Genomic DNA, 26,882 nt, shown 5'->3' with positions numbered 1-26,882 from the left:
TTGATTTAAAAGCCTAGCATTTAATAATATTTAACAAATAATCAGTATTGAAGGTTTAATCTGTTCACATCTTCATGCAATTGCTAAAAGAATTAATGTCATATTTAAATCTCAAACGTGAATTATCCCTAAAGAATGTGTTAATATATTATTAAATTGGAAAAATTAAACATTATTTATTAAAAAAATAATGCATGCATTTTATTCGAACGAGCAACAGAACACTTATTACTAATATTTCTTTGTTTATCAATTATCATCCTTCAAAATTGAATTCAAAATTAAAGCGTCGTTACTTTTTTTTCGATTATTTGGAAAATATATTGCTCAGCGTTTGAAAATACCCTGAAACGTTATGAAGTTTAAACAGCTATTGGAAGTGCGTGTGATTTGGGCAAAGGTCGCGGGATCTAATCCCAGTAAAGGCATATAACCAAATCATAAAAAAAACGTGCGTTTTGTGCTATTATTTCTTTTATTATTTAATTTATTTGAAAATATTATAATTGTGTAAGTAAAATAATTTAATGATTTTTTTTACAAACATGCGAAAATCTGGGAAGAATTACATATAAGGGTGTACGTAGTTCGCCATAGATTTCCTTCTTACTGAATACACCCAATAAAATAGCACCAAAACATATGACTTAAAAGTATATAGTTCCACGAGAGAACTTCTAAATCAATACATGAAAATATTATAGTACGCAATCCTTAAGAAAACAACGACGTTGTGTTCATTAGCATAGTGTGTTGCTCGATTACCGCCATCGATCTTTTTGATAATAAACAAGAACAATTTCTTTTCGTTCAATTGATCAAGTATCTAGCGGGCAGTGTTCTATGCACTAACAGAACGTGTGAAAATGCGGCAGCAGAGGGGAGCTTTTGTTTCCAACAATCAATCATACAGACAGATTACTGTAAGCTCCTGTCGTTCAACAAATCTACTTCGAGAGATTATGAACTTTAATCCAGTTTTAATAAGATATTGCATTTTATTACTTCTATTATTTGTCTGAGATTTGTTTATTGTAAATTGCATTGAACGTGTAAATTATATTAAAAAGTTTTCATTTTAAATGCACAATTTCGTGCAAATTTAATTTGAAAAAAGTGACTTGTGTAACGTATTGATCATTGGCAGTTTCAACATACCGCGAACAGTCACTGTTACATAATAAAGAGCTTAAAATGTTCATAACGAACGTGCGACTACATACATTTTGCTCGTTCCATATGTTAGTTCGTTGGAATGCTTGACAATGACGACAAAACGGGACTTCGCAAAAAGCGCCCCTGTGCGACGATTAAGTCGTCAGGCGCAAGGAAAGAAGAACAATTCAGTGAAGGAGATTCAACAATGGATCGCCAAAGATGGCGGTGGTGATCAGACAATGCGCGGAGCACGTAACGTCAGTCAGCTAACAGAAAACGTCACCGAGGAGCGCATGTTGTACGCACGTAAGCTGGAGCTGGGTAGAGAACGCTCTAAGTTTTTGTCATTGCATGAGTACGAGAAGCAGAAATTCGTGGAAAGGCAATCCACGAAGGACAAAATGATGAAAAAGTACATGGACTCGGCCCGCAAAGTGATTGAAAAGGCGCATTCAAGGCGGACGTTAACTGTGCACATTCCGCAAGTGGAATACTATTCACTGACTAGCACCCCTGTGGGTGACGAGAACACGCCACGCCTTGAGTCACCAGTGTCCGCAAAATACAACATTTCTTCAAACAGACGGATGAAATCCTGTCCGCAATTGCGTTCAAACCCAAGAATTCACACCGCGAAAAGTAATACCGAGGCGACAAGAGGTGTTGTCTCTAGTCAAGGTGAAGCGTTTTCCGTACCTGTCAACGATTCTCTGAAAAGTGTGTCTTTGTATTCTGTAGATGGACCTAGCAGACCGAGTTCTACGTTGACCAAGCATGCAGTTAACGCTACAAACAGTTTAACGAAAATTGCCCTTACGAATCGTGCATGTTATGTTAACACAAGTCATGGAACAAATGAGGAAAACCTACGAGTAAGTGCTAAGGCGGATGTCGGTCGGCTTCCACTAACTCCGAGCGGTCGGCCTAAAACAATTATCAATGATATCGGTCAGGCAGGCACCTTGCAAAGGGGACAGAGGTCCTCGAGTCCGACTAAATCCGTGAAATTGCTTTCAGTGCGCGAAGACACAAAACCAACGCTAACCGCCCCAGGTACGCCACAACAGTCACGTGACGCTAACACGATGGAGCGCGCCTCGTCCTCCGTTACAGACCCCCGCTACTTGGCCCTTGAAACTACGCTGATTCCTGCTGTACCACTCAAGAAGAAACCTCCACCGGTGGTTGACATAATTGCGAAAAACGCCGTTCTGAAAATGAGGTCGAAATGCGAAAGTGCCGCGAGTGCGAAACAAATGCACACGAAGTTTATTGCACTTTTGTTAGAGAAAGAACTAGGATATCGTTAGACGCTGTTTGGTGTATATATATATATATATATATATATATATATATATATATATATATATATATATATATATATATATACCTTGTACTTTCAAAGTACAAATAATGATTTTCTTTTTTACATTTTAATGCAATTAAATAATGTTTACCACTATTTGTGTGTATTACTGTTTTTGTCGACTTTGGTATATTGTGTAATGGCGCGATCTTTTTTTTCTTGAACACAAAAATGACAACACCAATGACATTAAGTTCGTCATCGGTATAATTCAAATAAAACAAAATACCGACAATCTTTGGTCTGTCGAGCCATTAGTACATTATTGAAAATACATTTGTATTATGTGTTTACCGTTTTTTCTTTGCATAAAATGCTTCAATCTTGGTTTCATTATTTGTTTACGATTTTAATTTTAAATACGATATGCTTAACGCACGTGAGAACGGACATACTTCACTTAAAGTTATACTGCTTAAGCATCACTGAGATTGTATCTTTAAATAAAGCATAAGCCCGGCGTGCGGGCGAAAGGACCGACGGACGTTAAGACACATAAGTACCTCTCTTACACACAACAGTGTTTGTACTTGCACATAATACGTGATCTTTGCAAAACCAACACACCGAACAGTTTTTGTGGTTAAAAACTATTTAGGGCAATTAAGATCATTCACGTGAAGTCGCCATGTAACGTTTATTCTTAAGTACACACACCAACACTGTTGTATATTGTATGATTGGACACATGCCATCATCAAACGAGCGTCCAAAGATGCTCAACGTAAATCTCTGAAATTTTGAACTAATATCACTCAATAGCAAAGCATTCAAACTCATTTTCCAATATGGAGATATAGAGATTAGTATGTGTGTTTTGATGCTTTCCTCGCGCTACCATGGTTCTAAGCCTCGCATGATAAACATGATATTTATCCAAAACTCATATAATATTCTATTTATCCTATTATTTCGTCCCTGTTTGCATTAAAAATTATAAAATATCGCATTTTTTGACGATTTTATCTTTCCGTAGTTGACAAAAAATATTCTCCATTTTTTTTAAAAACCCAAATCTGATCTAAAAACAGCGGTAGTATAAAGCCAAAGTTCATACGATCGTTGTTATACTTTTGATTTTCATCTGGTAATAGGATACATACCTTATTTATCCTATAGCATCGCGCTACCATGGTTCTAAGCCTCGCATGATAAACTTGATCTTTATCCAAAACTCACATAATATTCTCTATTTACTTACAGAATTCACGCGGCTGTCGGCATCATTTTTAAACACACAATAAATAATGGTTAACTAAATAATGTCCAAGTGACGATCTACAGTCATGCGTTCGTTAAAGTCGACAAACTCGTGTGCATGAATGCAAACAGCACAAAACAATTACATATGTATAACTGAACAGCAAGTCATGATCAAAATTTAACAGGCTCCTTGCAATTTCTGATGCCACAATTCCCAGATCGGTGCTATGTCTACGTCAAGCAGTCATACCGTATTGAGTACTTTCGTACTATGGCCCTTGATTACGGTAATCCCAAATTTGTCAAATTAATGCTGTCCGCATTCTAACTCAAATAAGCAAATCTCTGGGAAAACCATGTGTGTAAAGTACCGTCCCAGATTACCATGTGCAATCCGCATGGGCTAAACAGGTAAGACACTTTCCGCAGGACTTGATTTTCGTTTAGAAAAGTCTTCCCTTAAACGATAAAATCCTGAAAAGTGGTAAGTATCGTCCCATATTGACATGTGCTGAGAGTACAGTCAAAATGGGACGATACTTTGTACACATGCATTAAGCCCGATTTTATCATAGACCGACATTCAAGCATTCATAAAACGGACGTATTTCGTGACAAGTTGGCATTTTTGTTTTATTGCGTTGAAAGCCTTATGCTTATTGAGAACACTGTGACATTAGTTTCCGGGTAAAACCGGTACATGTTGTCGTGAGTTGAGATAAAAGCGAAAAGGATCGAACATTGCATGCCTTGAGCTCACTGATGATACCATATCGATTAGTGCTACACGCCCTTAGTCGAACAAGTAAACGAAACGTCCTAATCAACCCATTCATCGCTTGTTTTGAGACTTTAAAGAACATGTTATTTTTAAAAGATGGTACAACTCACGATAAATATTCAATTATACATGTGGTGAGTTGCATTTATGACGGTGCGAGTGAGCTTAATGTGGGGGAAATGACTAATGGTAGTGTTTTTTTTTATTTTGTAGATTTGATCAATGGTAGAAGAAGGTATGGGCTTTTAATGTTTTGGCCAAGCTACTATAATTTTGGGCTTTGATTATTATTATGCGTTGAGTGGTCACATTGAGGGAAATGTTTGCTTAGCTTCTGGATCTCAAGGCATGTGATAATTATTGTTTTAATTATATCCGGGACACATGCATATAGTTTCCGTACAGTCCCTCTCAATATCTACAGAAACCAGATGAATTTATAAGAACGATAATAAACAACTTACTATAAAAGCTAAGTATACTATATGACTAGTGAACCGAAAATCATCTTATTTTACCATGAAATCTTTTATCGCACAGCGATTCAAAAGTAAGATTTTTCGCGCACATCATGTCACCTCTGTAATCATATTCAAGTCGTCACTCACCACCTGGCTTTAAATTGCGGCATTGAGATATCAAATATCAATCTGCTCGCAGAGATTTGAGTGGAACCATCATAGCCGGATTGTGTGTGAGAGCATGCAACAACAACTCTACGCGGATATTGATCACATGTATGATAGGAACATATATATGCAAATTAGTTAGTGGATTGTATCCTGTTGGTGTTTCGGTATTATATTGTCTAATAATTCTTGCAAACAGGAACAGTTGAGTTTGTCTGCGCATGCGTATAAATTGTACATCCGTTAAAAATTACGAAGCTGTTGATCGGTAATAATTGAGAAAAAATACATTAAACCCATGGAAAAAGTGTTATAAATAAAACATTTACCGAAATTAACAATGGCCCACCAAGATGGCCAACAAAATGACCATTTAAATGATAACTGGTTGACAGATTTTGAAGAAGAATGCTTAGAAGACATAGAAAGTTCGGAAAAAAATATGGACGATTCTGTTGAGAGAGAAACAGATTTTGCGTTGCAGAAACTGTTCCATCAGTTTCAGAATTCTGCAACAGCCATAGCTCAATTATACAAAGGTGGTATTATTTTATATTAATTTTTTTTTAAGTTTGTTCAATAAAACAAAAAATCCTCAAACTTCACTCACTGCAGTGTAATTCACACAAAATCACAGGAATTTTTTCAGACACCCAGGGGCCAAAAATGAGCAGTGCTTCTGCTGTCGTTCGCCAATTGCGAAAATTATGCAATTTTGGCAAATATTTTTTTTTTCAACGAAAATGTTCGGCGAAAGTTTTTTTCCTGTCAACAGGCTTGGCGAAATTGCCGGTCCGCCGGTCCTGACCGGCAGATTTCCATTTGATCCGGCAGGTTTAACAAGAGTGTCGGTCCTGGCGACCAGCAAAATGTGAAATGAATGCAAACAAATCATATTTTTTTCAAAGTTGAAAATTCGAAGAGCAAACCCCTTACTACAACATCAAAATGAAATCACTCATTGTTTTGATGTAAGCAATAAGTTTGTTACGTACAATTAGCAAATCCAACTGGTTACACAACACCTACTTCAAACTCGCAAAATCGGCAACTGCATTCTAACAAAAAATACCTTGATAGCTTTGACATATTTTGCGAGTTGATAAGGACATTAAAAAAAAGAATTTCTTTATGAAGCATGGCTTTAAAAGGTTGTTTATAGAAATATAAACAATGTTCTAGTGATATCTTTATAACATGCACTCGTCATAGGTCTCCAAAAATGTCATCATTTTACATTGTACAAGTTAGTGTCAGTTAACTGCAATTTTATTAGAAAAGGAGATTGCTAAACTGTGTGACACTGAAGAAGATATGGAAATTGAAGAAGATTGTCCAGACTATCAAGAAGAATTGATGAACACCGAAAAACTGTTATCTTGTTAGGATAAAGCACTGGCAGTGGTTTATTGAGCTAAAATAAAGGGTTAAAGGGGCCTTTTCACAGATTTTGGCATTTTTTTAACTTATTCATTGAATGCTTTATATTGATCAATGTAAACATTAGATCATAAAAGCTCCAGTAAAAAATCAAGAAAAAAATTTAAAAAAGGAAAAGAACATTGCCCGGAGCAGGTTTCGAACCAGTGACCCCTAGAGTCCTGCCAGAGTCCTGAAGTAAAAACGCTCTAGCCTACTGAGCTATTCCGCCGAGTACACATTCTTTATGTATTTTATACCTTATCCCATTTCATGCGGCATACGAACCGATTCGTACGTACCCATTTCATTCGGGATACGAATAGACCGGTATGTGTTACTGACAGTAGGGAAACCCTGTGTATACGTCGGTAAACGTCGTAAAACGTCATAAAAACATGTGCAAAAATTACCCAGAAACAACTTCCTTTGAGCATGCGCAGATAAATCAAAACAAAGCGCAATTTTTGAATAACAAGGAAGTGAATTTTGCAGAGTATTTCTAAAGCGATTTTGACAGTTTTTTTTTTCATTTTCGTCATGGCTGATTCTACGGACATGGATAGCGATGGAAGCGACATTGAGGTCGATTTAAATAACGAATTTGACACAAATACGAGTAATTTGAATGAAGAAAATGGTGAAGATGGCTTCGAATGTCAACAAAGAACTGACGACGAATGGTTTCGTGGCTTTTTTGAATCGGATGGTGAACATGACGAGTTTGAAGGCTTCGACGTCGAATGGAAGACTTCCAACTTTGACGAACGAAACGAGAGAACGTACAGTGAAATAGGTGGTTCAACGTTTGTTCACCCTGAAGATGCCCTGCCACATAATTATTTTGAACTGATCTGGGGTCAGGACTTGTGGCAGCATATGGTTACAGAGACCAACCGCTATGCTGAGCAAGAGCGGACACGAAACCCACCACCACCATTTGCTCCTCGTTGGGTTCCAGTAGACATTCCAGCCATGAAGGCTTTCATCGGACTCTGTTTTTGTATGGGAGTTCTTCGTCTTCCATCAAGAAATGACTACTGGAGGGTAAAGAAGCGTATGTTTCGTACTGCCTTCAACACCATCATGCCTCGGGACAAATTCAATCTGATCTGGCGCTACCTTCACCTGACAAACAACGATGCCCCACCTCCTGCCAGACCAGACAAACTTAAAAAGATAAGGTGGTTTTTGAACTATCTGAATGACATATTCAAGGCAATGTACACCCCCTACAAACATGTTACTGTGGATGAAAGTATGGTAAAGTTCAAGGGGCGTCTGGGCTTTCGTCAGTACATGCCATTGAAACCAACTAAGTGGGGAATAAAAGTGTGGACATTGGCGGAGAGCGAAACTGGCTACATCCACCAGTTCCAAGTCTACACTGGAAAGGAAGAGAATCAGGAGAAGGGCCTATCACACAGAGTGGTGACAGACCTGAACGGCCATCTGAACCACACTAACATTCGAGTTTTTATGGACAATTATTACACGAGTCCGGCCCTTCTCACAGATCTGCACATGCGCGGTGTGTACGCCTGTGGCACAGTGCGCAACAACAGGAAGGGCTTACCAACTGCACTGTTGCCAAGGAATGTTATGCTGGACAAACACGAGTTCCTGGTGGCCCAGAAAGATGAACTTTCTTGTTGCATTTGGCAGGACACAAAGTGTGTCATGGTCCTGTCAAACTTTCACAGTCCTAATGACATGGAAACTGTCAACCGACGATCTGGTAACCCAACACAACAATCTGTGGAAGTTCCCAAAATGCTTGCGGATTACCAGAAGTTCATGAAGGGAGTCGACTTGTCGGACCAGATGATTGGATATCATATCATCAACCATAGATCAAGGAAGTGGTGGCGGCGGCTGTTCTTCCACTTCATGATGGGCAGTGCTTTGAATGCGTACATCATTGCAAAGGACTCAAATCCAGAGACAGTCGGGCGTGAATGGCCAAACATCCAGGACTTCGTTGAAGACCTTGCAGATGGCCTGATTGGCGATTACTGTGCTGGGAAGGATGCGCCAATCCTGGACACAGCCAGACCAGCTCGTGTTCACACGATGGAGCGGTTGTTTGAAAAAGAGAAGGTGTGTGTTGAATGTCGCGCGAAGGCAAACCGTGGCGAACGTGTTGGTACTTCAAAGTTTGGTTGCGTTGAATGCAATGTGCCGGTACACCACCAGTGCTTTCCGGCACACATAAACAGGGCTAATAAATTGTGAGTGACAAACTTGTAAAACAAACAGTTGACCAAGTTAGAAGATCAGTAATACTGTAAATATCAGTAATTATGTAAATAAGATGATTGTATTTTCAGTGAAAATGTTGTGAATGATTGTTGTGTGGAATGCACACTGTATTTAAAATGGTATTTTCAGTGAAAATGTTGTGTCAGTGCCTTCCCCAGGCCATTTAAGCGCCCCTTGCCGGGGCGCTTGAATTTCGAAATCAGAGTCCCCGGGGCGCTTGAAATTTTCCGATCAGTGTATTCTTCAGTAAAAGAAAGTGGAGATTGTCCAAAAAAATCAAGGTTTCCCTATCAGTGTATCAATATTCCCTGTTTTAAAAGAGCACTCGGTACCTACTTTCACAAGTAATCGCCATAAACACCACATGGGGTAATGGATAATCCACTGATAAGAGAATAGCATGACGCGCGTATCGATTATTCTAGCCACATTACACGGTCATTTAAATGCTGACAAGGATGTATCTGGTAACTTTCCAGTCGTCAAACTGTGAAGTTCATCGTCCAATCGGTTACGCGAATGCTTATGAGGGCGGGGTTAACTATCGACCATGATTTTTAATTAACGTCGGGCATGAAGTAGGAGTTTATCGCAGCTTGATTAGCAATAAGTTGTACCATTTGAGTAATATAAAACCGGTAATTAGTACAGTACAGAACATTAAAGACGGTTTCGGGCATCATCATCACACCTTTTTACTGTAAACAAGTGTTACCTATGACTCATAGTTAATATGAGAAATTAATTTCAAGTGGTAAACAATTAATTATTATAGCGAGTAAGTTGTTCAAATGACTCCCGGTTACAATTATGTGATAACACTATTTATTTAATTCCAGTACATGTATATTTCAACATGTCCATTTATAGAACTGATTCACCTCGTTTTTCTGACATTTATTCGACACGCAATGCGCTTTAACAAATTTTCGTTGAATTAATTACGCACACTCGTAAATGTTTCGTCCGATAATCGATAGTTAGAAGACTGATGATGGCAACCGGCCGTGATCCTCGTGGACAACGTGAATTTCATGCATAATTCCGTCAAAACATTTATTCGACTCGTAAAGTGTGTAAACAAATTATCGTTGAATTTATAACGCAATCGTTAATATTTGTTAAAATCTCAAATATGAATAATTAAATTTGTAATCCGAAACCCATTACCGTAAGTCGATGTTAACGCGTTTTTAATCCGAAACACACTTCCGAATGTAAATGTTACCGCAACGTTAAATATTTTTGCTTCAAATTAGCAGTGCAAATTTATTTTGTGTCGAATCTTTTTCTCAATTAAAAAGAGCGCGAAAATTATGCAGCATGTACAACGTCGCGTCTATTGCATACAAATGGTGTGTATTGAGCGTTTTAACAAGCACACAACAGGCCAGGGGATTGACGCATATTCAGAGGCAATATTTCATCAAATCTTTAAATAGTCACTTAAAAAATGGCAAGGTTTGTGTTAAAGAAATAACTGAAAGCTTTTATCGTAAATATTTAACAGAAAGAGATTGCTAAAAACGGAATAAACGGGATTATCGGGTAATAAATAGAAACTTGAAAAATAGTAAGTATACAGTAATAGAGTCGGGTTGAAACGGATGTATTGGGGAATCGTTCGAGACGGGATTTTACTATCTGTGCGGAAAAGTTTTAAAACAATTAAACAATATAACAAAATTTATTTTTAAATGACTGGTTTTTTTTTTGAAGAGTCATAACGCACCAAATGACGTCTTTTGACGCTGTTTTTCTTTGAGTTATAACGCACCACAGAACGTGAATTGACACGTTAAATTAAAAAAAATCAAGGTCGGGAGGGGACTCCCCTCACGAACCCACCCCCGGGGCGCCTGAACAAATTCCTGGGGAAGGCACTGTGTGTATGATAGTTGTGTGGAATGAACATTGTTTTCATTTTTTATTTCAATGTAAGTTTCTTTGTATAGTAAGTCTGGACATCTGTGGACCGTCATTTTGGTACATACCTGAAAATATACAAGAAAACAATTTTAGTAAATATTGGAATATTTCTTATGTAACCTGAACCAGTTGCAGTAATTTCATTGTATTTTGTCATGATATTTATTATATATTTAAATGTTAAGACCGTATAGTTATTTGTTGTCTTGATTTTTTTTCTTGAAAATAAACAGAGTTTGTATCTTTTCATTAATTTTATTTCCTTATTTTATAGTAATATCATTATTATTAAGCATTAGATTTTTAGATAAATTCAATACCTTTCATAAAATGTATGGTTTGCTAAAGATTACATCAATAATAAATATAAAATTCATAATTCAGTAGCATACTGTGTTGGTATTTTTCACTGTCAATGACACAGAATTATTTTGGCAATTTGTGCGCGTTTCCCATTGTATAGTATAATAATCATAACTTTGGTATTTGTTGGAATATTTTAATGATTTTTTCACTGTTATAAAGTGTATAAAATTTAGAATAATTATTACATTGATATATGCACATTTTGAACTTTGCATCATATTGATTTATTTAGTTGAAAATGTTTCAACTATTGTTTCTTTATGATTTTAGTTTTATTTGCCGATTTTACAGCCTAATATTTTGATTAATTCTGGACATAATTAAATAAAAAATATACTGCTGGATTCAGAATTTTCTCTTCTTTCTAAAAATGTATACATATATAGGCTTTAAGTCCATAATAAATGTGCTACTGATCTTTATCATACATGACCCTCAAATGTCTGGCATGGCTTATCAGTTATTGATCAGGTCTCAGATCTTGGGGATATCTTATCTGGAAGGGGGGCAGAATGAAATGGGTTATATAAGCAATCTTCGTAGTTTCACAAAATTTAACGACAAAAACAGAACTCTCCAAATTATTCAATCGTTTCGCGTTGCAACGCTTTATAATTTTTAGGTTTTAAAATCGTCAAAAGATGCATATAATGGCTATATTAGAGCATGGTTAATGTTCAGTATTACTGTTTCCTCACAAATATCATAACTAAAACGAAAACTTACGAATCTGAAACAACTTTTTTCAATTTTGTCAATTTACCAAAGCGTGAAAAGATCCCTTTAATGTTTATGTACATAGTTGCGTTGTTGTTTTTTTCGGTCCGGCTAAATTTTCTCCGGACCGGCACATTTTCTGAAATGCCTGTCCGGATGACCGGCTTAGTTTTTCCAATTTCGCCAAGCCTGTGTCAAGTGCCTTCCCAGAAACATGGGTTTCACTGGCCTAGAAAAAGTTTATCTCAGCATGAAATCATCAATAATTAAAAAAAACTTCTAACTAAATGAATGTCAATGACTATGTTATTACTTTTATTACTATGTTTCCCATAATAACTAAAATAACAAGAAGGAACTAAATAAGTCTATATACCCTTTATTTTTTATATAAAAACATGTTTCTACATGATAAACAACAAAATAATCACAAAATGTTAATATCTGCAATAGTAGGCTGCATAAATATTTAAGATTTATTTATTCAATTGTAAAACTTCAGAACCAAAGAAAAGGATTCCTATTGCAGTCTACAAAACTAACTTGTTTGTCTTCATAGCCAATGTGGCTATGAAACTGTGAAAAACGCCAATATATCGCTGACTGGTATATCGCGCTGTCCAATATATTTCGCTTCGTCTATAGCTCCCAAAAATCCGACATGCATGATCACTAAATGACACGTTTTAATCTGAGAATTCGCAAACTTAAGCAAAAAACCGGTTCTAGCTAGTATGAACACCCTATATTTCGCGGCTTACTATGGCACACAGTGAAGCATGAAAACAGTCTATAAGTGACAGTAATGTTTGCATGTGGCCGGGGTTGTTTTTAATACTTAAGAAATAACCAATTAGTGTCACTGCATAGGTCATAATGGCAGTTTACTGGTATATAAATCGTTAAAATTCGCAACTGATCATTGTTTGAATATGTGCATATGAACGCCATATAAATAAACATGAACATATGCTTATTAAACAATTCAACAAATCGTCTTGTCCGCTGTATTCAAACTGTGTGATATCGGGAGAGCTCACGCTGCTGCCAGACATTGTCACCAATGGCGATTATTTTATCCAACTGGCTATTATTTCTTAAAATTGTCTAGAAAAAATGGCGATTATTTTTTCCGCCTACATAAAAAAATGCCTCTAAAAGTTGTCCGGCGAGTACGAAACGCTTGTAAATCGTGTCATCAAGCAGGAAAAATCGATAACGATCGAGATAACCTGTGTACACACTCGACCCTGTGTATTTTCATAAACCCGTCAATAACTTCTGCGACGTCGGGCCTCGAGCGTTTTCTCAGTGTCCAACAGCAGTGATATATTTCGGGAAAAAATGTCTTTAATCTCCCTGTGCTTTACAAATTATCGGTAACTGTTAGATCTTTTAATTTTTCGCCAATTATAATTTGTAATTATTGAAAATCGCTGCGAATATTTTCGGCTGGTTTTGTTTTTCACGCCGTTGAAAATTGCTTGATGAAATAATTATTAAATCGCCATCAACGAATTATCCCCGTAATTACCGCTGTTTGTCGTCTGCTTTAACATTTCTTGATGTGTGATAAAATGATAATGATTTCAATTTTAAGCTAGGTAACCTGGTTAAAAATAATACTGAAAAACACTTCTTTACTCCATTTGAAGCATTTTTAGCAAAACAGCAACAACAGAAACAAAAAGTATAATTAGTAAGGGGTCTGGGTGGGCTGGGGGCTCAGACCTTTATTCTCATGTGTATGTCACTGTAGCTTATATCTGGTTTGTTAAGTGACACCCACAACCTTGTTGTATTCTTTATTGTAAAGCCATTATAATATTTTATAAGAAAATGACATACTGATATTATGCTTGTTTTATATATATATAAATATATATATATTTGCCTTCAGTACAGATTTGCTGAAAAGTCCGCGTCTGTTTTGGCTATTATTTTTTTAAGGAAAAAAATTATGGCTTTTATTTTCTGAAGGCCAGTGTGAGCACTGTATCAGTATGCCTATAAATATATAATAAAAATAGCTGTAAACAATAGTGGCATGCGGCCTACGTATTCTAAAAGACTATTTATAAGGGTAAATTTGAATGTATGCACAATTATATTTACCAGGTTTTTACGGTAAGAATTCTTCTTTAAAGCTGATTCAAGAGTGATCCTTCCTGAAATTTAAAAATATAATTTACACTTTTTGTTTTTATGACAAAACGTATACAGATACGTATGTAGTTATGAAAATGTTCATCTAAGAATAGGTTTGCAGTTATTACGATACAAATACATGTATGTTGCAGCGCCATTCATAAAATGAAAACCTTGTGGAAGTTTGACAAATTAACCGCGATACTATTAAGTTAGACATTTCTCGAGTTATATCACGCGTCGTATATATCGCGCTTGCGACCGTTGAACACCAACCATGATATATCGACGTTGCAGTGTATTAATAACACACATTCAACCGTTTTACTTAATTTATAAAATTCATCACACTATTATTTTATTTATTGGCGTAGAATGCAAGTTCAGTTTACCAAAAGAATTACGACGTTTTAAATACGCGAGCCGGACTTTACACTCTCTATAAGTATAACATCTAAGGGAGATCTCACTAATGATAAAAAACTAAGGGAAGTAACCAAGCGGTGTCACTGAAAGAATTTACACCTGACATGCGTAAATTAATTTTGCAGACTGTATCAGTGATGTGTAAATGGTCCCAGTTTTGTGATTATCGTTCAGTTATTGGTGTGGTTTTGGCATAGTTTACTTGCTTGGATATGCTACCTATACATATTTGTCTCTGCTATTCTCGACATTAAAGACATTGCCAATTACTGTATGGAGACGGATAAAACTAGCATAAAGGTGACATGTAATCCCCAAGACAGTTAGGAATTTACTGAATATGGGTAATTGGTGTTAGTAACATCATATAGTGAATATTTCAAAAGCAGGGCTCGAAATTAACACTCGCACACTCGCAAAATGCGAGTAAAAAATACCGAATGTGAGTAAAGTTTTAAGCCACTAGTATTTTTTTGCAAGTAAATAGTGAAAAGAAATGAGTAGGTATAATGCTGCTCGACACATGATCACTAAATCTTAGGTCAATTTATAGAACGCCCAAGAACCCTTATGCGTAAGCGCACACCTTGTATGTAGACTGGTATATACAGACACGCGGATGGTATTGGTACAAAGGAAGTGAAACAGTCGACTATTCACACATGTTCATTGAAGCGAAAAATAACTTGTCACTTTATTCCCACAGACGGAAATAACACAAAATATACATAATACAAAAGATAAAGCAAAGTTAACCGTTTAGTTAGAAAAAACAGATTTTAAATCCTTCTATGAAATCAGTGAATTAGTGGAAAAAATAACTTAAAATAAGACTAAAACTTGTTATAGATGAATATGGTCAATCAACCTAATGTGGGCCCTTGTGGTACAAGGAACTGATATCTTTGTATGGTTGCAGAAATAAAATGTGTATACATGTTAAGTACTTTTATTTTGTTTAAATAGAACTAAACTAAAAACCAAGGGTTTTTTATGTTTCCATCAAAATTTGCGAGAATGTTTTTGATTTTGCGAGTTGGTATTAAAGCTGCTCGCAATTTTTTGCAAGTAGAAAAAAAAGTTAAATTCGAGCCCTGAAAAGTGCAAAGTTATCATACTTTTAGCGAGGCTGCTGAAGAAAAGCCAAGCTATTGTCATAGCCAGCTCGTCGTGTCCTCCGCCGGCGTCATGCTAAAACCTTAACTTTGGCTCTAAAATCAAAGTGCTTCCATCTTTAACTTTGAAACTCCATATGCAGATGAACCTTGTTGAGTTCTTCACGCCACACCCATTTTTGGGTCACTAGGTCAAAGGTCAAGGTCACTGTGACTTCTAAAAAAATACCAAAATCTGACAAGCTATAGCAGCCGAGCGTGGCACCCGTCAAAGGTCAAGGTCACAATGACCCGAAATAATAAAATGGTTTCCGGATGATAACTCAAGAATGCTTATGCCTAGGATCATGAAACTTTGTAGGTAGATTGATAATGGCTGGCAGATCAGCGATTTTCCTTGTCCAATTGGGAAAAGTACCCGTACCGGTCCGATTGGGAAAAATTGAGTCGTGAAAACCTCAAAATTGGGACAAATCGAGTCGTGAAATCCTGAAATTGGGAAAATCGCGTCGTGAAGTTTGGGTCTTATTGAATACATCATACAGTTCATACTTAATTGAACATACCCATTTAAATAATCATTTGCAGGCATGCCTTAATGACCATTAAGTTATAAAGTTTATATAAATAACAAAATATTATAAAGAACACACCAAATCAATTACTAGTTGTTTTAATCTCTTTTAAAGCAATGTCTCTCTCTTTCATTTTTGTGAAAATTTCAACAATCTTTGATGTTTGATCATCATTCAGTTGCTTGCATCCCTCCCTGCACAGCATCATTATTGCTGTCAATGTGTCCTGTGATAGATGGTTCCGATTGGTTTTTTGGCATAAAATTTGCTATTATGACTCATTTCAAACTACGATAAGGTACAAACCGACGTAAAACAGTACGCTGGCTGCCTGGCAAAAGAACCGGAAACAGTAACAACTCTATTGATTGAATGCGCTGAATAATAAAACCCGAAATTAATCGAGCGCGTGGTTACACACAACTATACGATTTTCTTTGTTCGCTCGCCGAAAGTTGTTTTTTTTACGAAACTTTCTATCGTTTTGAGAAAAAATTCGGACGCTGATTGGGATTTTTCCAAATGCCGATTGGGAATTTGGGAATTTTCGCTCGATTGGGAAAGTACCGTTTTGGGAATTTGGGAATTTTCGTTCGATTGGGAAAGTACCGTTTACCGGTACTTTATAAAGAAGGAGGAAAATCGCTGCAGATGACCCTATTGATTTTCAGGTCACTAGGTCAAAGGTCACGGTGACCCGAAATAGTAAAATGGTTTCCGGATGATTACTCAAGAACGCTTATGCCTAGGATTATGAAACTTCATAGGTACATTGATCATGACTCGCAGTTGACCCCTATTGATTTTCAGGTCACTATATCAAAGGTCATGGTCACGGTGACCCGAAATATTTAAAAGGTTTCCGGATGATAACTCAAGAACGCTTATGCCTAGGATCATGAAACTTGATAGGTAGATTGATCATGACTCGCAGTTGACCCCTATTGATTTTCAGGTCACTATATCAAAGGTCATGGTCACGGTGACCCGAAATAGTTAAATGGTTTCCGGATGATAATTCAAGAACGCTAATGGCTATGATCATGAAACTTCATAGGTACATTGATCATGACTTGCAGATGACCCCTATTGATTTTTAGGTCACTAGGTCAAGGTCATGGTGACCCGAAATAGTAAAATGGTTTCCGGATGATAACTGAAGAACGCTTATTCCTAGGATCATGAAACTTGATAGGTAGATTGATCATGACTCGCAGATGACCCCTATTGATTTTCAGGTCACTAGGTCAAAGGTCAAGGTCACGGTGACCCGAAATAGTAAAATGGTGTCCGGATGATATCTCAAGAACGCTTATGGCTAGGATCATGAAACTTCATAGGTATTTTGATCATGACTGGCAGATGACCCCTATTGATTTTCAGGTCACTAGGTCAAAGGTCAAGGTCACAGTGAAAAAAAAACATATTCACACAATGGCTGTCACTACAACGGAGAGCCCATATGGGGGGCATGCATGTTTTACAAACAGCCCTTGTTTCTTAAAAACTCGCTATGCTCCTTAAATTCATGAAACAAACGCAGTTATTCCGTGAAACTTGCCCAAGCGTGTAAAATTCCGCCCCAAAAATGGTGAATTTCTGTAAATACAGCTCCTTTGTGACTGGGCCTGGTTTGCCTTCAGGTCAGAATACACTAAATAGTTTCCCTATATAATTCAATGTGAAAGTGACAACTTTAGGCCAAAATAAATGCAACATTTTGCACATAGAGACCCCCATAACCATACCTTTTCTTAAAGGCCATTCTAAGTGGAATCGATTTATGCAATAAAAAAGATATGTCATGTTCAATGCAAGAAAGAACTTGACACAAATCAAAATTGACTGTTTTTGCAACTTTTTGTTTCGGCCGTTTCTTAGTGGAATGTGACCTTTTTCAGTGCGATGGTTTACTATAGTCTTCAAGTTTATCATATTTCAGGGATTCAGTAGTGAACACCTATTCATGCCCTACCGTTATCTCCGAAAGATAACACCCGAATAAAAGATAAAAGTGTAAAACATGCCTTCCTGTCAACTATGGTATTTTTTAAGAGAGTACAGCGCCTTCATGAAACGGTTATTTAGTGTACTGTAACAACATAGTTAAATGTATTTAAAGGATGTTTATGTGTTTAAATTGCAAAGGTAAAACCGTTTTGAAAAAACATAAAACTACCCTTTTTGGGACGTGCACCCGTGAGATAAATAATTTATATTAAAACAGGATTGCTTCAGGCGAACCACAAGACTGGCTATCCCAAAGATATTATCCCTGTTAATAATTATGTCTTGATTTTATTTCAGACCGCACTAGTGGGCTTTCTTTGTGGGTACCATTTCAAAATGCTGCTTCTTCAGTGACAACCTTATATAAAGGTATTTTTTCTGGTTTTTCCTCTAAGTGTTAAGCAACTGTGTGCCATCATGGCCCTTTTGTTTTATTATGCCCCCCCCCTTTCAAAGAAGATGGGGTTTATTATTGTTTTGCTGGATGCCTGTCTGTCTGTAGACCACTCTGTTTCTGATCGATAACTTGTGAGCATATTGATTAATTGGCTTGATACTTTTTACTTTCCATGTGCATTTGCCTTTGCCAGTAGATGACCCCTATTGAAATTGGTGTCACTGAGTCAAAGGTCAATGTCACTCAAACTAAGAGTGAACATTGTTTGAGATCAATAACTTGTGACCAGAGGGAGTGATTGGCTTGATACTTTCCATGTGCATTTGCCTTGGACAGTAGATGAACCCTATTGAAATTGGGTTAACTAGGTCAGAGGTTAAGGGCACTGTCACAATAAGTGTGAAAATTGTTTCCGATCAATAACACATCAACAAATTGACCGATTGGCTTGATACTTCACATGTAAATTTGCCTTAGATAGTACTTAACCATTATTGAAATTGGGGTGACTAGTTCAAAGGTCAAGGTCACTTTGCCATTAAGTGTTAAATTGGTTTCTGTTTGATGTGTCATCAAATGATTGAGTGATTGGCCTCATACTTTGCAGATCTATGCCAGATGCATTGTCCTTGAACTATTGAAATTGAGGTAAATGACAAGGCCCTCAATCTATCACATTCGGCCGCAGTCCCCCACCTGAAAAGTATACTTTTTTCCCCTTTTGGGGGGAAAAATTCCCCTTGATTTAATTTTTTTTTTTTTTTTTTTTTAAAGATGTGTCTCATGATAATAATATCCCAATTCTATTTCAATTTTATCTTGTCAAACATACTTTATTATGAAAAAAGAAATGAAAATAGTGCAAACATGTACAAATGTAATAATGAGAGAGTAAGTAAAAAAATCTCCCAAAAAGGGAAACGCCGCAAAAATTCCCCCTTATGAGGGTAGCGACCTGCTTTCCCTAAAATGGATTGAGGGCCCTGAAGATCAAATTCAACATGACATTGAATGTGAAAATCTTGTCCGATTGATAGCTCTTGAGCAGAATGACCAATTGGCTTGATTTTTCTTAAACAATGATTTAACAGAAGTGCATAATTCTGTGTTAACTAAAACTTGTTTATTTGGCTACAATTGTAAGTCACACTTATATGATAAGATAAACTCTTATGGTCAGTTTTGTTGCAAAAAATTCTGTTGGTGGGGCATCTGTCTCCGACCATGGAGCTCTTATTAATGTATTATACTTTCAGAGTAATAATACCCTTTATCCCGTAATGGTCCTTTCTTCTTGTGTTCATGCAATAACTAGAATCATTTTCAAGTTTTTAATTTTCAGGATTTTGTGTCATGAATTAATTAAGAAAATAATCAGAACATGCTATTAGTACATCGTCTTCTTCAAAGTCTGGCCACAACAAAGTGATTTTATGAATGTTGGATTTTCCACACATAAAATCATAAAATAAAGTATTTTTTTATTTTTAAATTGTGCCACACAGTGATTTTTTTTGCTTTAATTTGTTACAGCCTGTGCCATTTGAATTGGGAAAATTAGCGCGATAAACCGTGAAATTGGGAAAAGTAGCGCGATAAACCATGAAATTGGGAAATATTAAGCATTATAAATAGAATTATAAGTAACAGAATTGATATTGTTTTAAAGTGCATGTTCAGGGGGTTTTCTAAAAAAGGAGTCTAGTCATATTGGGATTTTTTAAATCAATAAAAGTGGCAAATTTAGGAATGATTTATGGACAAAAAGGACTAAATTAAAGTTATATATTTTGTAGGATGTTTAAAAAATAAAGTTGAGATCTAAAGTTAAGACTTCTTTCTTAAAAAAAAAAAATATTGTTTTTTGGGGGGGGGAAATTGGGCTTCTTTTTGGAATAGTTTGGTCAGATTTTTGGGAAAAAACATGGATTTTGGCGATTGGAAAGCAGCCGAAAATCGGTTGTAATTTTGAGCAAAAAAAATCAGTGCCGCAGGTTCATTTTGATCGAATTCCATGTCATTGTATTACAATTCACTGTACATAGGCATCAAGACTATTGATACTTAAATTGCTTACAAGATCGATTAGTAAGATATTCGGTAGTATTATTGTAAATATGATCAACTGCCACACATTTCTAGTAACATTAATCATCTTTTTTATTTTATTTCTACTTTATAATGCTGTTGTCATATCTAAACAGAAGTAAAATTTTCCTATTCCAGACAGTGTTGATACAGCTAAAAGCTGTATGGAGCTTGGTGTTCAAAGAGGCAGACAGCGTAATTTAAAAGACATTGTGTCATGGGTGAAAAAGCGACGAAGACACATAAGAAGGGAGGACTTGTTAGCTTTTTTAAGTGATAAAACACCTCCACAGAGAACAAAAGGTGGAAACAGTGTAATGCGGCACAGTGCGTCTGCCCGATTAGAAAGGAATTTCCCACGGTTCCCGTCAATGGACAGTCTACCTCGAAATGCAGAGGGTGATCTGCAGTGCTTCAGAGAAGCCATAGCATTACAAGGTGTGGTATTAATTTATAGAATATTGAAGATTCATAGCAGTTAGTCATTTCGAAATATATTTGACCAAGTATTCAATGAAGTCTTCGTGCATACTGGCGGTTTAAAACAGGTAGTCTTTGGTTAGTGTTAAACAGGTGATTTTGGGTCAGTTACTTAAGTTTTTGTGAACCTATCTTGATAAAAATGTATATACATGTACATGTATAGCAAGGTGTACTTTGTTTCTTGGGACAAAGTTGAGGTTAACATTATTAAACATAGAAAAACAGTTTCCGCTCAATAGTTGGAGTTCGGATTGAGATCTTGAGCTTGACATTTTGTGTTGGTGGCCTACAACGGCTACATGAAGATCTACATTTGTATCTTGGAATTTCTTTTGAGGTCAGACAAGTTCTAGGTCATTTGAAGTGACCAAAGAAAACTTTGTTTTTCATTTACCAATTGTGATTAATCTTGGCTTGCTTTCATAGAGAACTAGCTTTGGGTTGCATTTGGGGCCAGTCGTGTAAAGGTCGAGGCAATTGTTAGTACAAAATTCAATATAAAATATTATTTTACATAATAACTCAAGTTTGCAAGTAGACATTTGCTGACAAATGAAATCTTCTATTGTAATGTATGTTAAGTCCAGACGTTCCAGTTAACTATTTTATAGGGTCCACTTATTCACTGAACATAGTCCATGAGCCCACTCTTATATTTGTTTAACTGAGTTGATTTTTTGTATGTTCATTAGGATGGTCCAGACTTTTCAGGTTGTTAGATTCTATCTGTTTGCTTCTTCAGGTCTTGACGGTGCTATGTCCAACATAAGTGTGGGCTTCCGACCCCATAGCGCCAGTAATCAACCCCCGCATTCAGGATTGCCTAAAAACAACATAGATGAACTGAACTCCTTCATCCTCGAAGAATTCTCCCGGAACTGTGACTCTCGCAAGCGTTCTGCCACTCCTGATGTCAATATGGATTCTCCGACACGGAAGAAAAATAGATTGTTTTAGATATCTGACATTTTATATTATTTCTTGGTTAACTTAACATACGAAAGAATTCTTAGAGATTGTTGGGCATTGTAAAATTTTGAATAACAATAACTGCAAGTACATGTAGATGAACACTTAAAAAATTAGTTTACAAGGAATATAAATAATTCTTAACATTAATGTTTTTCCTTTTGTATATTATTCACTTGTATACATGATTATAGGATTGTATAATTGTATTATAAATAAATTTAGTATCTGTTCTGGTGAATTCATGTAGCACATGCATATTACTGCTTCAATACATTATGCCTGTGTCTCAATCTGTAATTTGTGCGGCATTATGTTCGTGATTATAAAAATTGTGTTCCTCACTTTTAATTGTAAGTTATGTAATAATGTTGTTATAGTTGATGTTACAAAAAGCACAAATAATTTGGTAAAACCTTACAAATTAATTTTAAGCTCACCTGAGCACAATGTGGTGAGCTTTTGTGATTGCCTTTTGTCTGTTGTACGTTGTCAACATTTGCCTTGTTAAAACTTTAGAGGCCACATTTATTGTCCAATCTACATGAAATTTGGTCAGAAGATATGTGCCAATGATAATAATCTTGGACGAGTTTGAAAATAGATCTGGTTGAAAAACATGGCTGCCAGGGGGAGGGGCACTTCATAGGCCACATTTATTGTCCAAAACATCATGAAACTTTGTCAGAAGATTTATCCCAATGATTTCTCAGAGGAGTTGAAAAATGGTTCAGATTGCTTGAATAACAGGTGGCGGGATATTTTTCCTTAAATGGCTTAATATATGGCTATAGTTAAACATTGTTAACACTTATAATTTTTCCGATCTTCATGAAATTTGGTCAGAAGCTTTGTCCCAATGATATCTTGGAAGAGTTCGAAAATGGTTCCATTTGGTTGAAAAACTTGGCCACCAGGGGGGGGGGGTATTTTTTCTTATATAGCTATAGTCAAACTTTGTTTACTCTCCAAAAGGCACATTTATTGTCCAATCAGCATGAAACTTGGTCAGAACATGTGTTTGAATGATATTTGGTCGAGTTCGAAAATAGTTACAGTCTGTTGAAAAATATTGCCAGCAGGGGGAAGGGAAGTTATACTTATATGGCTATAGTAAAATCTTGTCAGTACTGTAAAATTAACATTTATAGTTCACTCTTCATGAACATTAGTTCTTATGTTATCTTGGGCTGCACAGAAAAGGTCAGTCACTTTGTATCTCAGGTGAGGCATTCTTGTTATTTTTAGCTCATCTATTTTTTGAAAAAAAATTATGAGCTATTGTCATCACCTCGGCGTCGGCGTTGGCGTCGGCGTCCGGTTAAGTTTTGCGTTTAGGTCCACTTTTCTCAGAAAGTATCAATGCTATTGCATTCAAACTTGGTACACTTACTTACTATCATGAGGGGACTAGGCAGGCAAAGTTAGATAACTCTGGCGTGCATTTTGACAGAATTATGTGCCCTTTTTATACTTAAAAAATTGAAAATTTTGGTTAAGTTTTGCATTTAGTTCCACTTTTCTCAGTAAGTATCAATGCTATTGCATTCAAACTTGGTACACTTACTTACTATCATGAGGGGACTGGGCAGGCAAAGTTAGATAACTCTGGCATGCATTTTGACAGAATTATGTGCCCTTTTTATACTTAGAAAATTGACAATTTTGGTTAAGTTTTGTGTTTAGGTCCATTTTATTCCTTAAGCATCAAAGCTATTGCTTTCATACTTGCAACACTTACTAACTATCATAAGGGGACTGTGCAGGCAAAGTAATGTAACTCTGACTGGCATTTTGACAGAATTATGTGCCCTTTTTATACTTAGAAAATTGAAAATTTGATTAAGTTTTGTGTTTAGGTCCACTTTATTCCTACAGTATCAAAGCTATTGCTTTCATACTTGCAAGATTTATGAACTATCATAAGGGGACGGTGCAGGCAAAGTTATGTAACTCTGACTGGCATTTGGACGGAATTATGGGCCCTTTATACTTAGAAAATTGAAAATTTGGTTAAGATTTATGTTTTGGTCACTTTACCCCTAAAGTATCATAGATATTGCTTTCATACTTGGAACACTCACAAACTATCATAAGGGTACAGTAAAAGGACAAGTTGCATAACTCTGGTTGTCATTGTTACGGAATTATGGCCCTTTTTTGACTTAGTAACTTTTAATATATGGTTAAATTTTGTGTTTCGATCCACTCGAAGTATCAAGGCTATTGCTTTCAAACTTCAAATACTTACATGCTATCATGAGGTTACTGTACCTGGCAACTTGAATTTTACTTTGACCTTTGAATGACCTTGACTCTCAAGGTCAAATTATTAAATTTTGCTAAAATTGCCATAACTTCTTTATTTATGATTAGATTTGATTGATACTTTGATGAAACTACTCTTACCTGACATACCACAATAGACTTCACCCAAACCATCCCCCGTGCCCTCCCCCCCCCCCCCCCCCCCCCCCCTAATTTTTTTTTTTTTTTTTTTTTTTTTTTTTTTAAGATCATCTCACAAATGACCACCACACCCTCACACTATACCCCCACCCCACCCCCCCACCCCACCCCCCCCCCAAATTTTTTTTTTTGATTTTTTTTTTTTTTTTTTTTTTTTTTTTTTTAAGATCATCTCACAAATTATCACCACACCCTCACACTATACCCCCCCCCCCCCCCGATTTTTTTTTTTTTTTTTTTTTTTTTCGCTTTTTTGGAAGATAATGTAATAAATGTCCACAACCCCACACTATACACCCCTCTTCACTCCACTCCTCCCTCCTTTGTGATTGAAAATGAGAGTCCCTTCACCTTTAAAAAGAAAATAGATGAGCGGTCTGCACCCGCAAGGCGGTGCTCTTGTTATAAACTGGAATAGTCTACTTCACTGTTATAAATATTAAAACTAAAGATGGTATGTGTATTAAAATTTTACCTAACTGCAGTTAATCTATGGTAATTAATTATGAAAAATCATTAAATCAGAATACATTGTGTATTATACAAAGTAGTGAAATGACACATTTTTTTCTGGTAAATGTATTTGGTTAAATTGCATGATTTGATTCACATTGTTGTGTATTGGAAATTAAAAAGCTGGTAAAGTTGGATAATTGCACAGGTTGATCCATAATTTTAGTATGCATTGTACTTGGTTTTGTTATATTTTTATGTTGGGCAAATAACATGTTGAAAATATAACTAATTATAAGTTGCATAAACTTTATAAGTTGTTAATTAGATTCTGTTTTTGTCATGATTGAACTTCAGTTAATTCTCGCTAGTATTTATTGTATTAAAATCTTTTCAACAATCAAAGAGTTTTTCAAACTATTGTTTGCTTGTATGTGGTATGCTGTGAAATAAAACTGGATTGTTTTTGTTTTTGTAAAACTATCATCTTGTTTAAAGGTGTGTAATATTATTCCCCATATTATATTTTTTTGTCAAGTTAAGTAGGCAATTTTTGTCTTAGGTTTTATGGAGATCCAAAAAATAATTGTGCAAGGCTTCAATATAAGGTGAAGATTATAATGCATTTAGTTTGTTATTTAATTTTGGTCCGATAGATTCCATTATTGATTGTTTTTAAAGGCTTACTGTTATTTTAATTTATTGAATTTAGTAAGAAATGCTTGTGGAATACTTTGAAGCTACATATTGGCAGGGATTGTAATTGTTCTTACTTTATACAGTAATGATTCTTTAAGATAGAACTTTTCAGTGTTCTAGTGAACACAGTTGCACACATATAGGAAGTAGTGAAATGTTATTTTGGGAGGTCAATTTTTTTTTAAATGGTGCAACATTATAATGCTTCAAGGCCAGTGACATTTATAGGAGATTTATTCACAAAAGAAAGCTCTATGCTAGCTTTAGTCTCAATAAAGGTCCCATTTACCCTTTCTCATTATATACATGTTGCTTTTGTCTGAAATTCAAGTGCTCATCATTATAAAAAACAATGTCTACTTCATTTTCTCTTTATTACTCAATTTGAGAAAAAATGGCATATTTCTCATTAATAAATTATCAAATTGAAGAGCCACTGAGATGTTGAAATTGAACGACATTTGTTAATTTATATAGAAATATTTTGCATTGTAATGAATAAAGAAAATGTAACTTGCTCTTGGCTCAACTTTTAATTCAAATTATGCTCGATTCTTCTAACGTTGTTGGTTTTATGTTGAGATAAATGTTTTTAAGAAAGAGCTCAATTTTCTTCAACAGATATTCAATTGACACTTAAAACATGTAAGGGCCATTCTGTCAGGTCCCTAACCAAGGTTTATGACTTAAGCAAAAGTATTCCTCTTTTTAGCTCACCTGTGCTGTGTGATGTGCTGTGTGCATTATTTACTCTTTCAGCTTGTTACCACTCTAGTGGCGAATTTATTTGCTAAATCTTGAGGAAACTTTGTCCTCAAATTAATATTAACAATATCTAAGTTAAAATTTTTGTCATGTTTTTCTCAAATCTAGGTCACCATGTCCAGTCTTAGAAAAACTGGTGACCACCAAAGAAGCCACATTTATGACACAATCTTGATTAATTTTGGTCAGAATGTTTATCTTCTTAATATCAAGGCCAAGCTCAAATCCAGGTTAAGTGTTTCCCAAAAACTATGCCATGAGGGAAAATCTAAAAAATAATCTTTACCACTATAAGACAAATGTATAACTCGATCTTGATGAAACTAAGTCAGAATGTATATCTTGACAATATCAAGGCCACATTTGACCGTGTCTCAAGTTGATCATGAACTAGGCTAGTCATCAGGACAAGTCTTCAATAATTTGTGAACCTTGACCTCTTATGAGTGCTTCAT

At 35.8% G+C, this 26,882-nt stretch overlaps 2 protein-coding genes across 2 annotated transcripts; both read left to right on the top strand.

Annotated features, from left to right (window-relative positions):
* Positions 1-92: 92 nt before the first annotated feature.
* Positions 93-2,489, top strand: LOC127866088 (uncharacterized). The gene has a single exon (XM_052406476.1). It carries the CDS (start codon positions 1,266-1,268, stop codon positions 2,466-2,468), a length of 1,203 nt encoding a protein of 400 aa, XP_052262436.1. The 5' UTR covers positions 93-1,265; the 3' UTR covers positions 2,469-2,489.
* A 2,850-nt stretch (positions 2,490-5,339) lies between these two features.
* On the top strand, positions 5,340-24,436 carry LOC127866087 (HUWE1-associated protein modifying stress responses-like). Its single transcript, XM_052406474.1, has 4 exons — positions 5,340-5,676; positions 18,402-18,473; positions 20,728-21,027; positions 21,815-24,436. Exons 1-4 carry the CDS (start codon positions 5,478-5,480, stop codon positions 22,027-22,029), a joined length of 786 nt encoding a protein of 261 aa, XP_052262434.1. The 5' UTR covers positions 5,340-5,477; the 3' UTR covers positions 22,030-24,436.
* The last annotated feature ends 2,446 nt before the right edge of the window (positions 24,437-26,882 follow it).

Source organism: Dreissena polymorpha, chromosome 2 (genome assembly GCF_020536995.1).
Source record: "Dreissena polymorpha isolate Duluth1 chromosome 2, UMN_Dpol_1.0, whole genome shotgun sequence".
In the NCBI taxonomy this organism is placed as follows: domain Eukaryota; kingdom Metazoa; phylum Mollusca; class Bivalvia; order Myida; family Dreissenidae; genus Dreissena; species Dreissena polymorpha.
The sequence above is the reverse complement of the archived record's forward strand: the minus strand, read 5'-3'. Positions and strand labels throughout refer to the sequence as shown.

Bases quoted from the DNA above. Each gene is read 5' to 3' on its own strand.
- LOC127866088 (XM_052406476.1), top strand. From the start codon at position 1,266: ATGACGACAAAACGGGACTTCGCAAAAAGCGCCCCTGTGCGACGATTA.
- LOC127866087 (XM_052406474.1), top strand. From the start codon at position 5,478: ATGGCCCACCAAGATGGCCAACAAAATGACCATTTAAATGATAACTGG. The intron at 5,677-18,401 runs GTGGTATTATTT...ATTTTATTTCAG, and splicing joins CATAGCTCAATTATACAAAG to ACCGCACTAGTGGGCTTTCT. The intron at 21,028-21,814 runs GTGTGGTATTAA...TTGCTTCTTCAG, and splicing joins AGAAGCCATAGCATTACAAG to GTCTTGACGGTGCTATGTCC.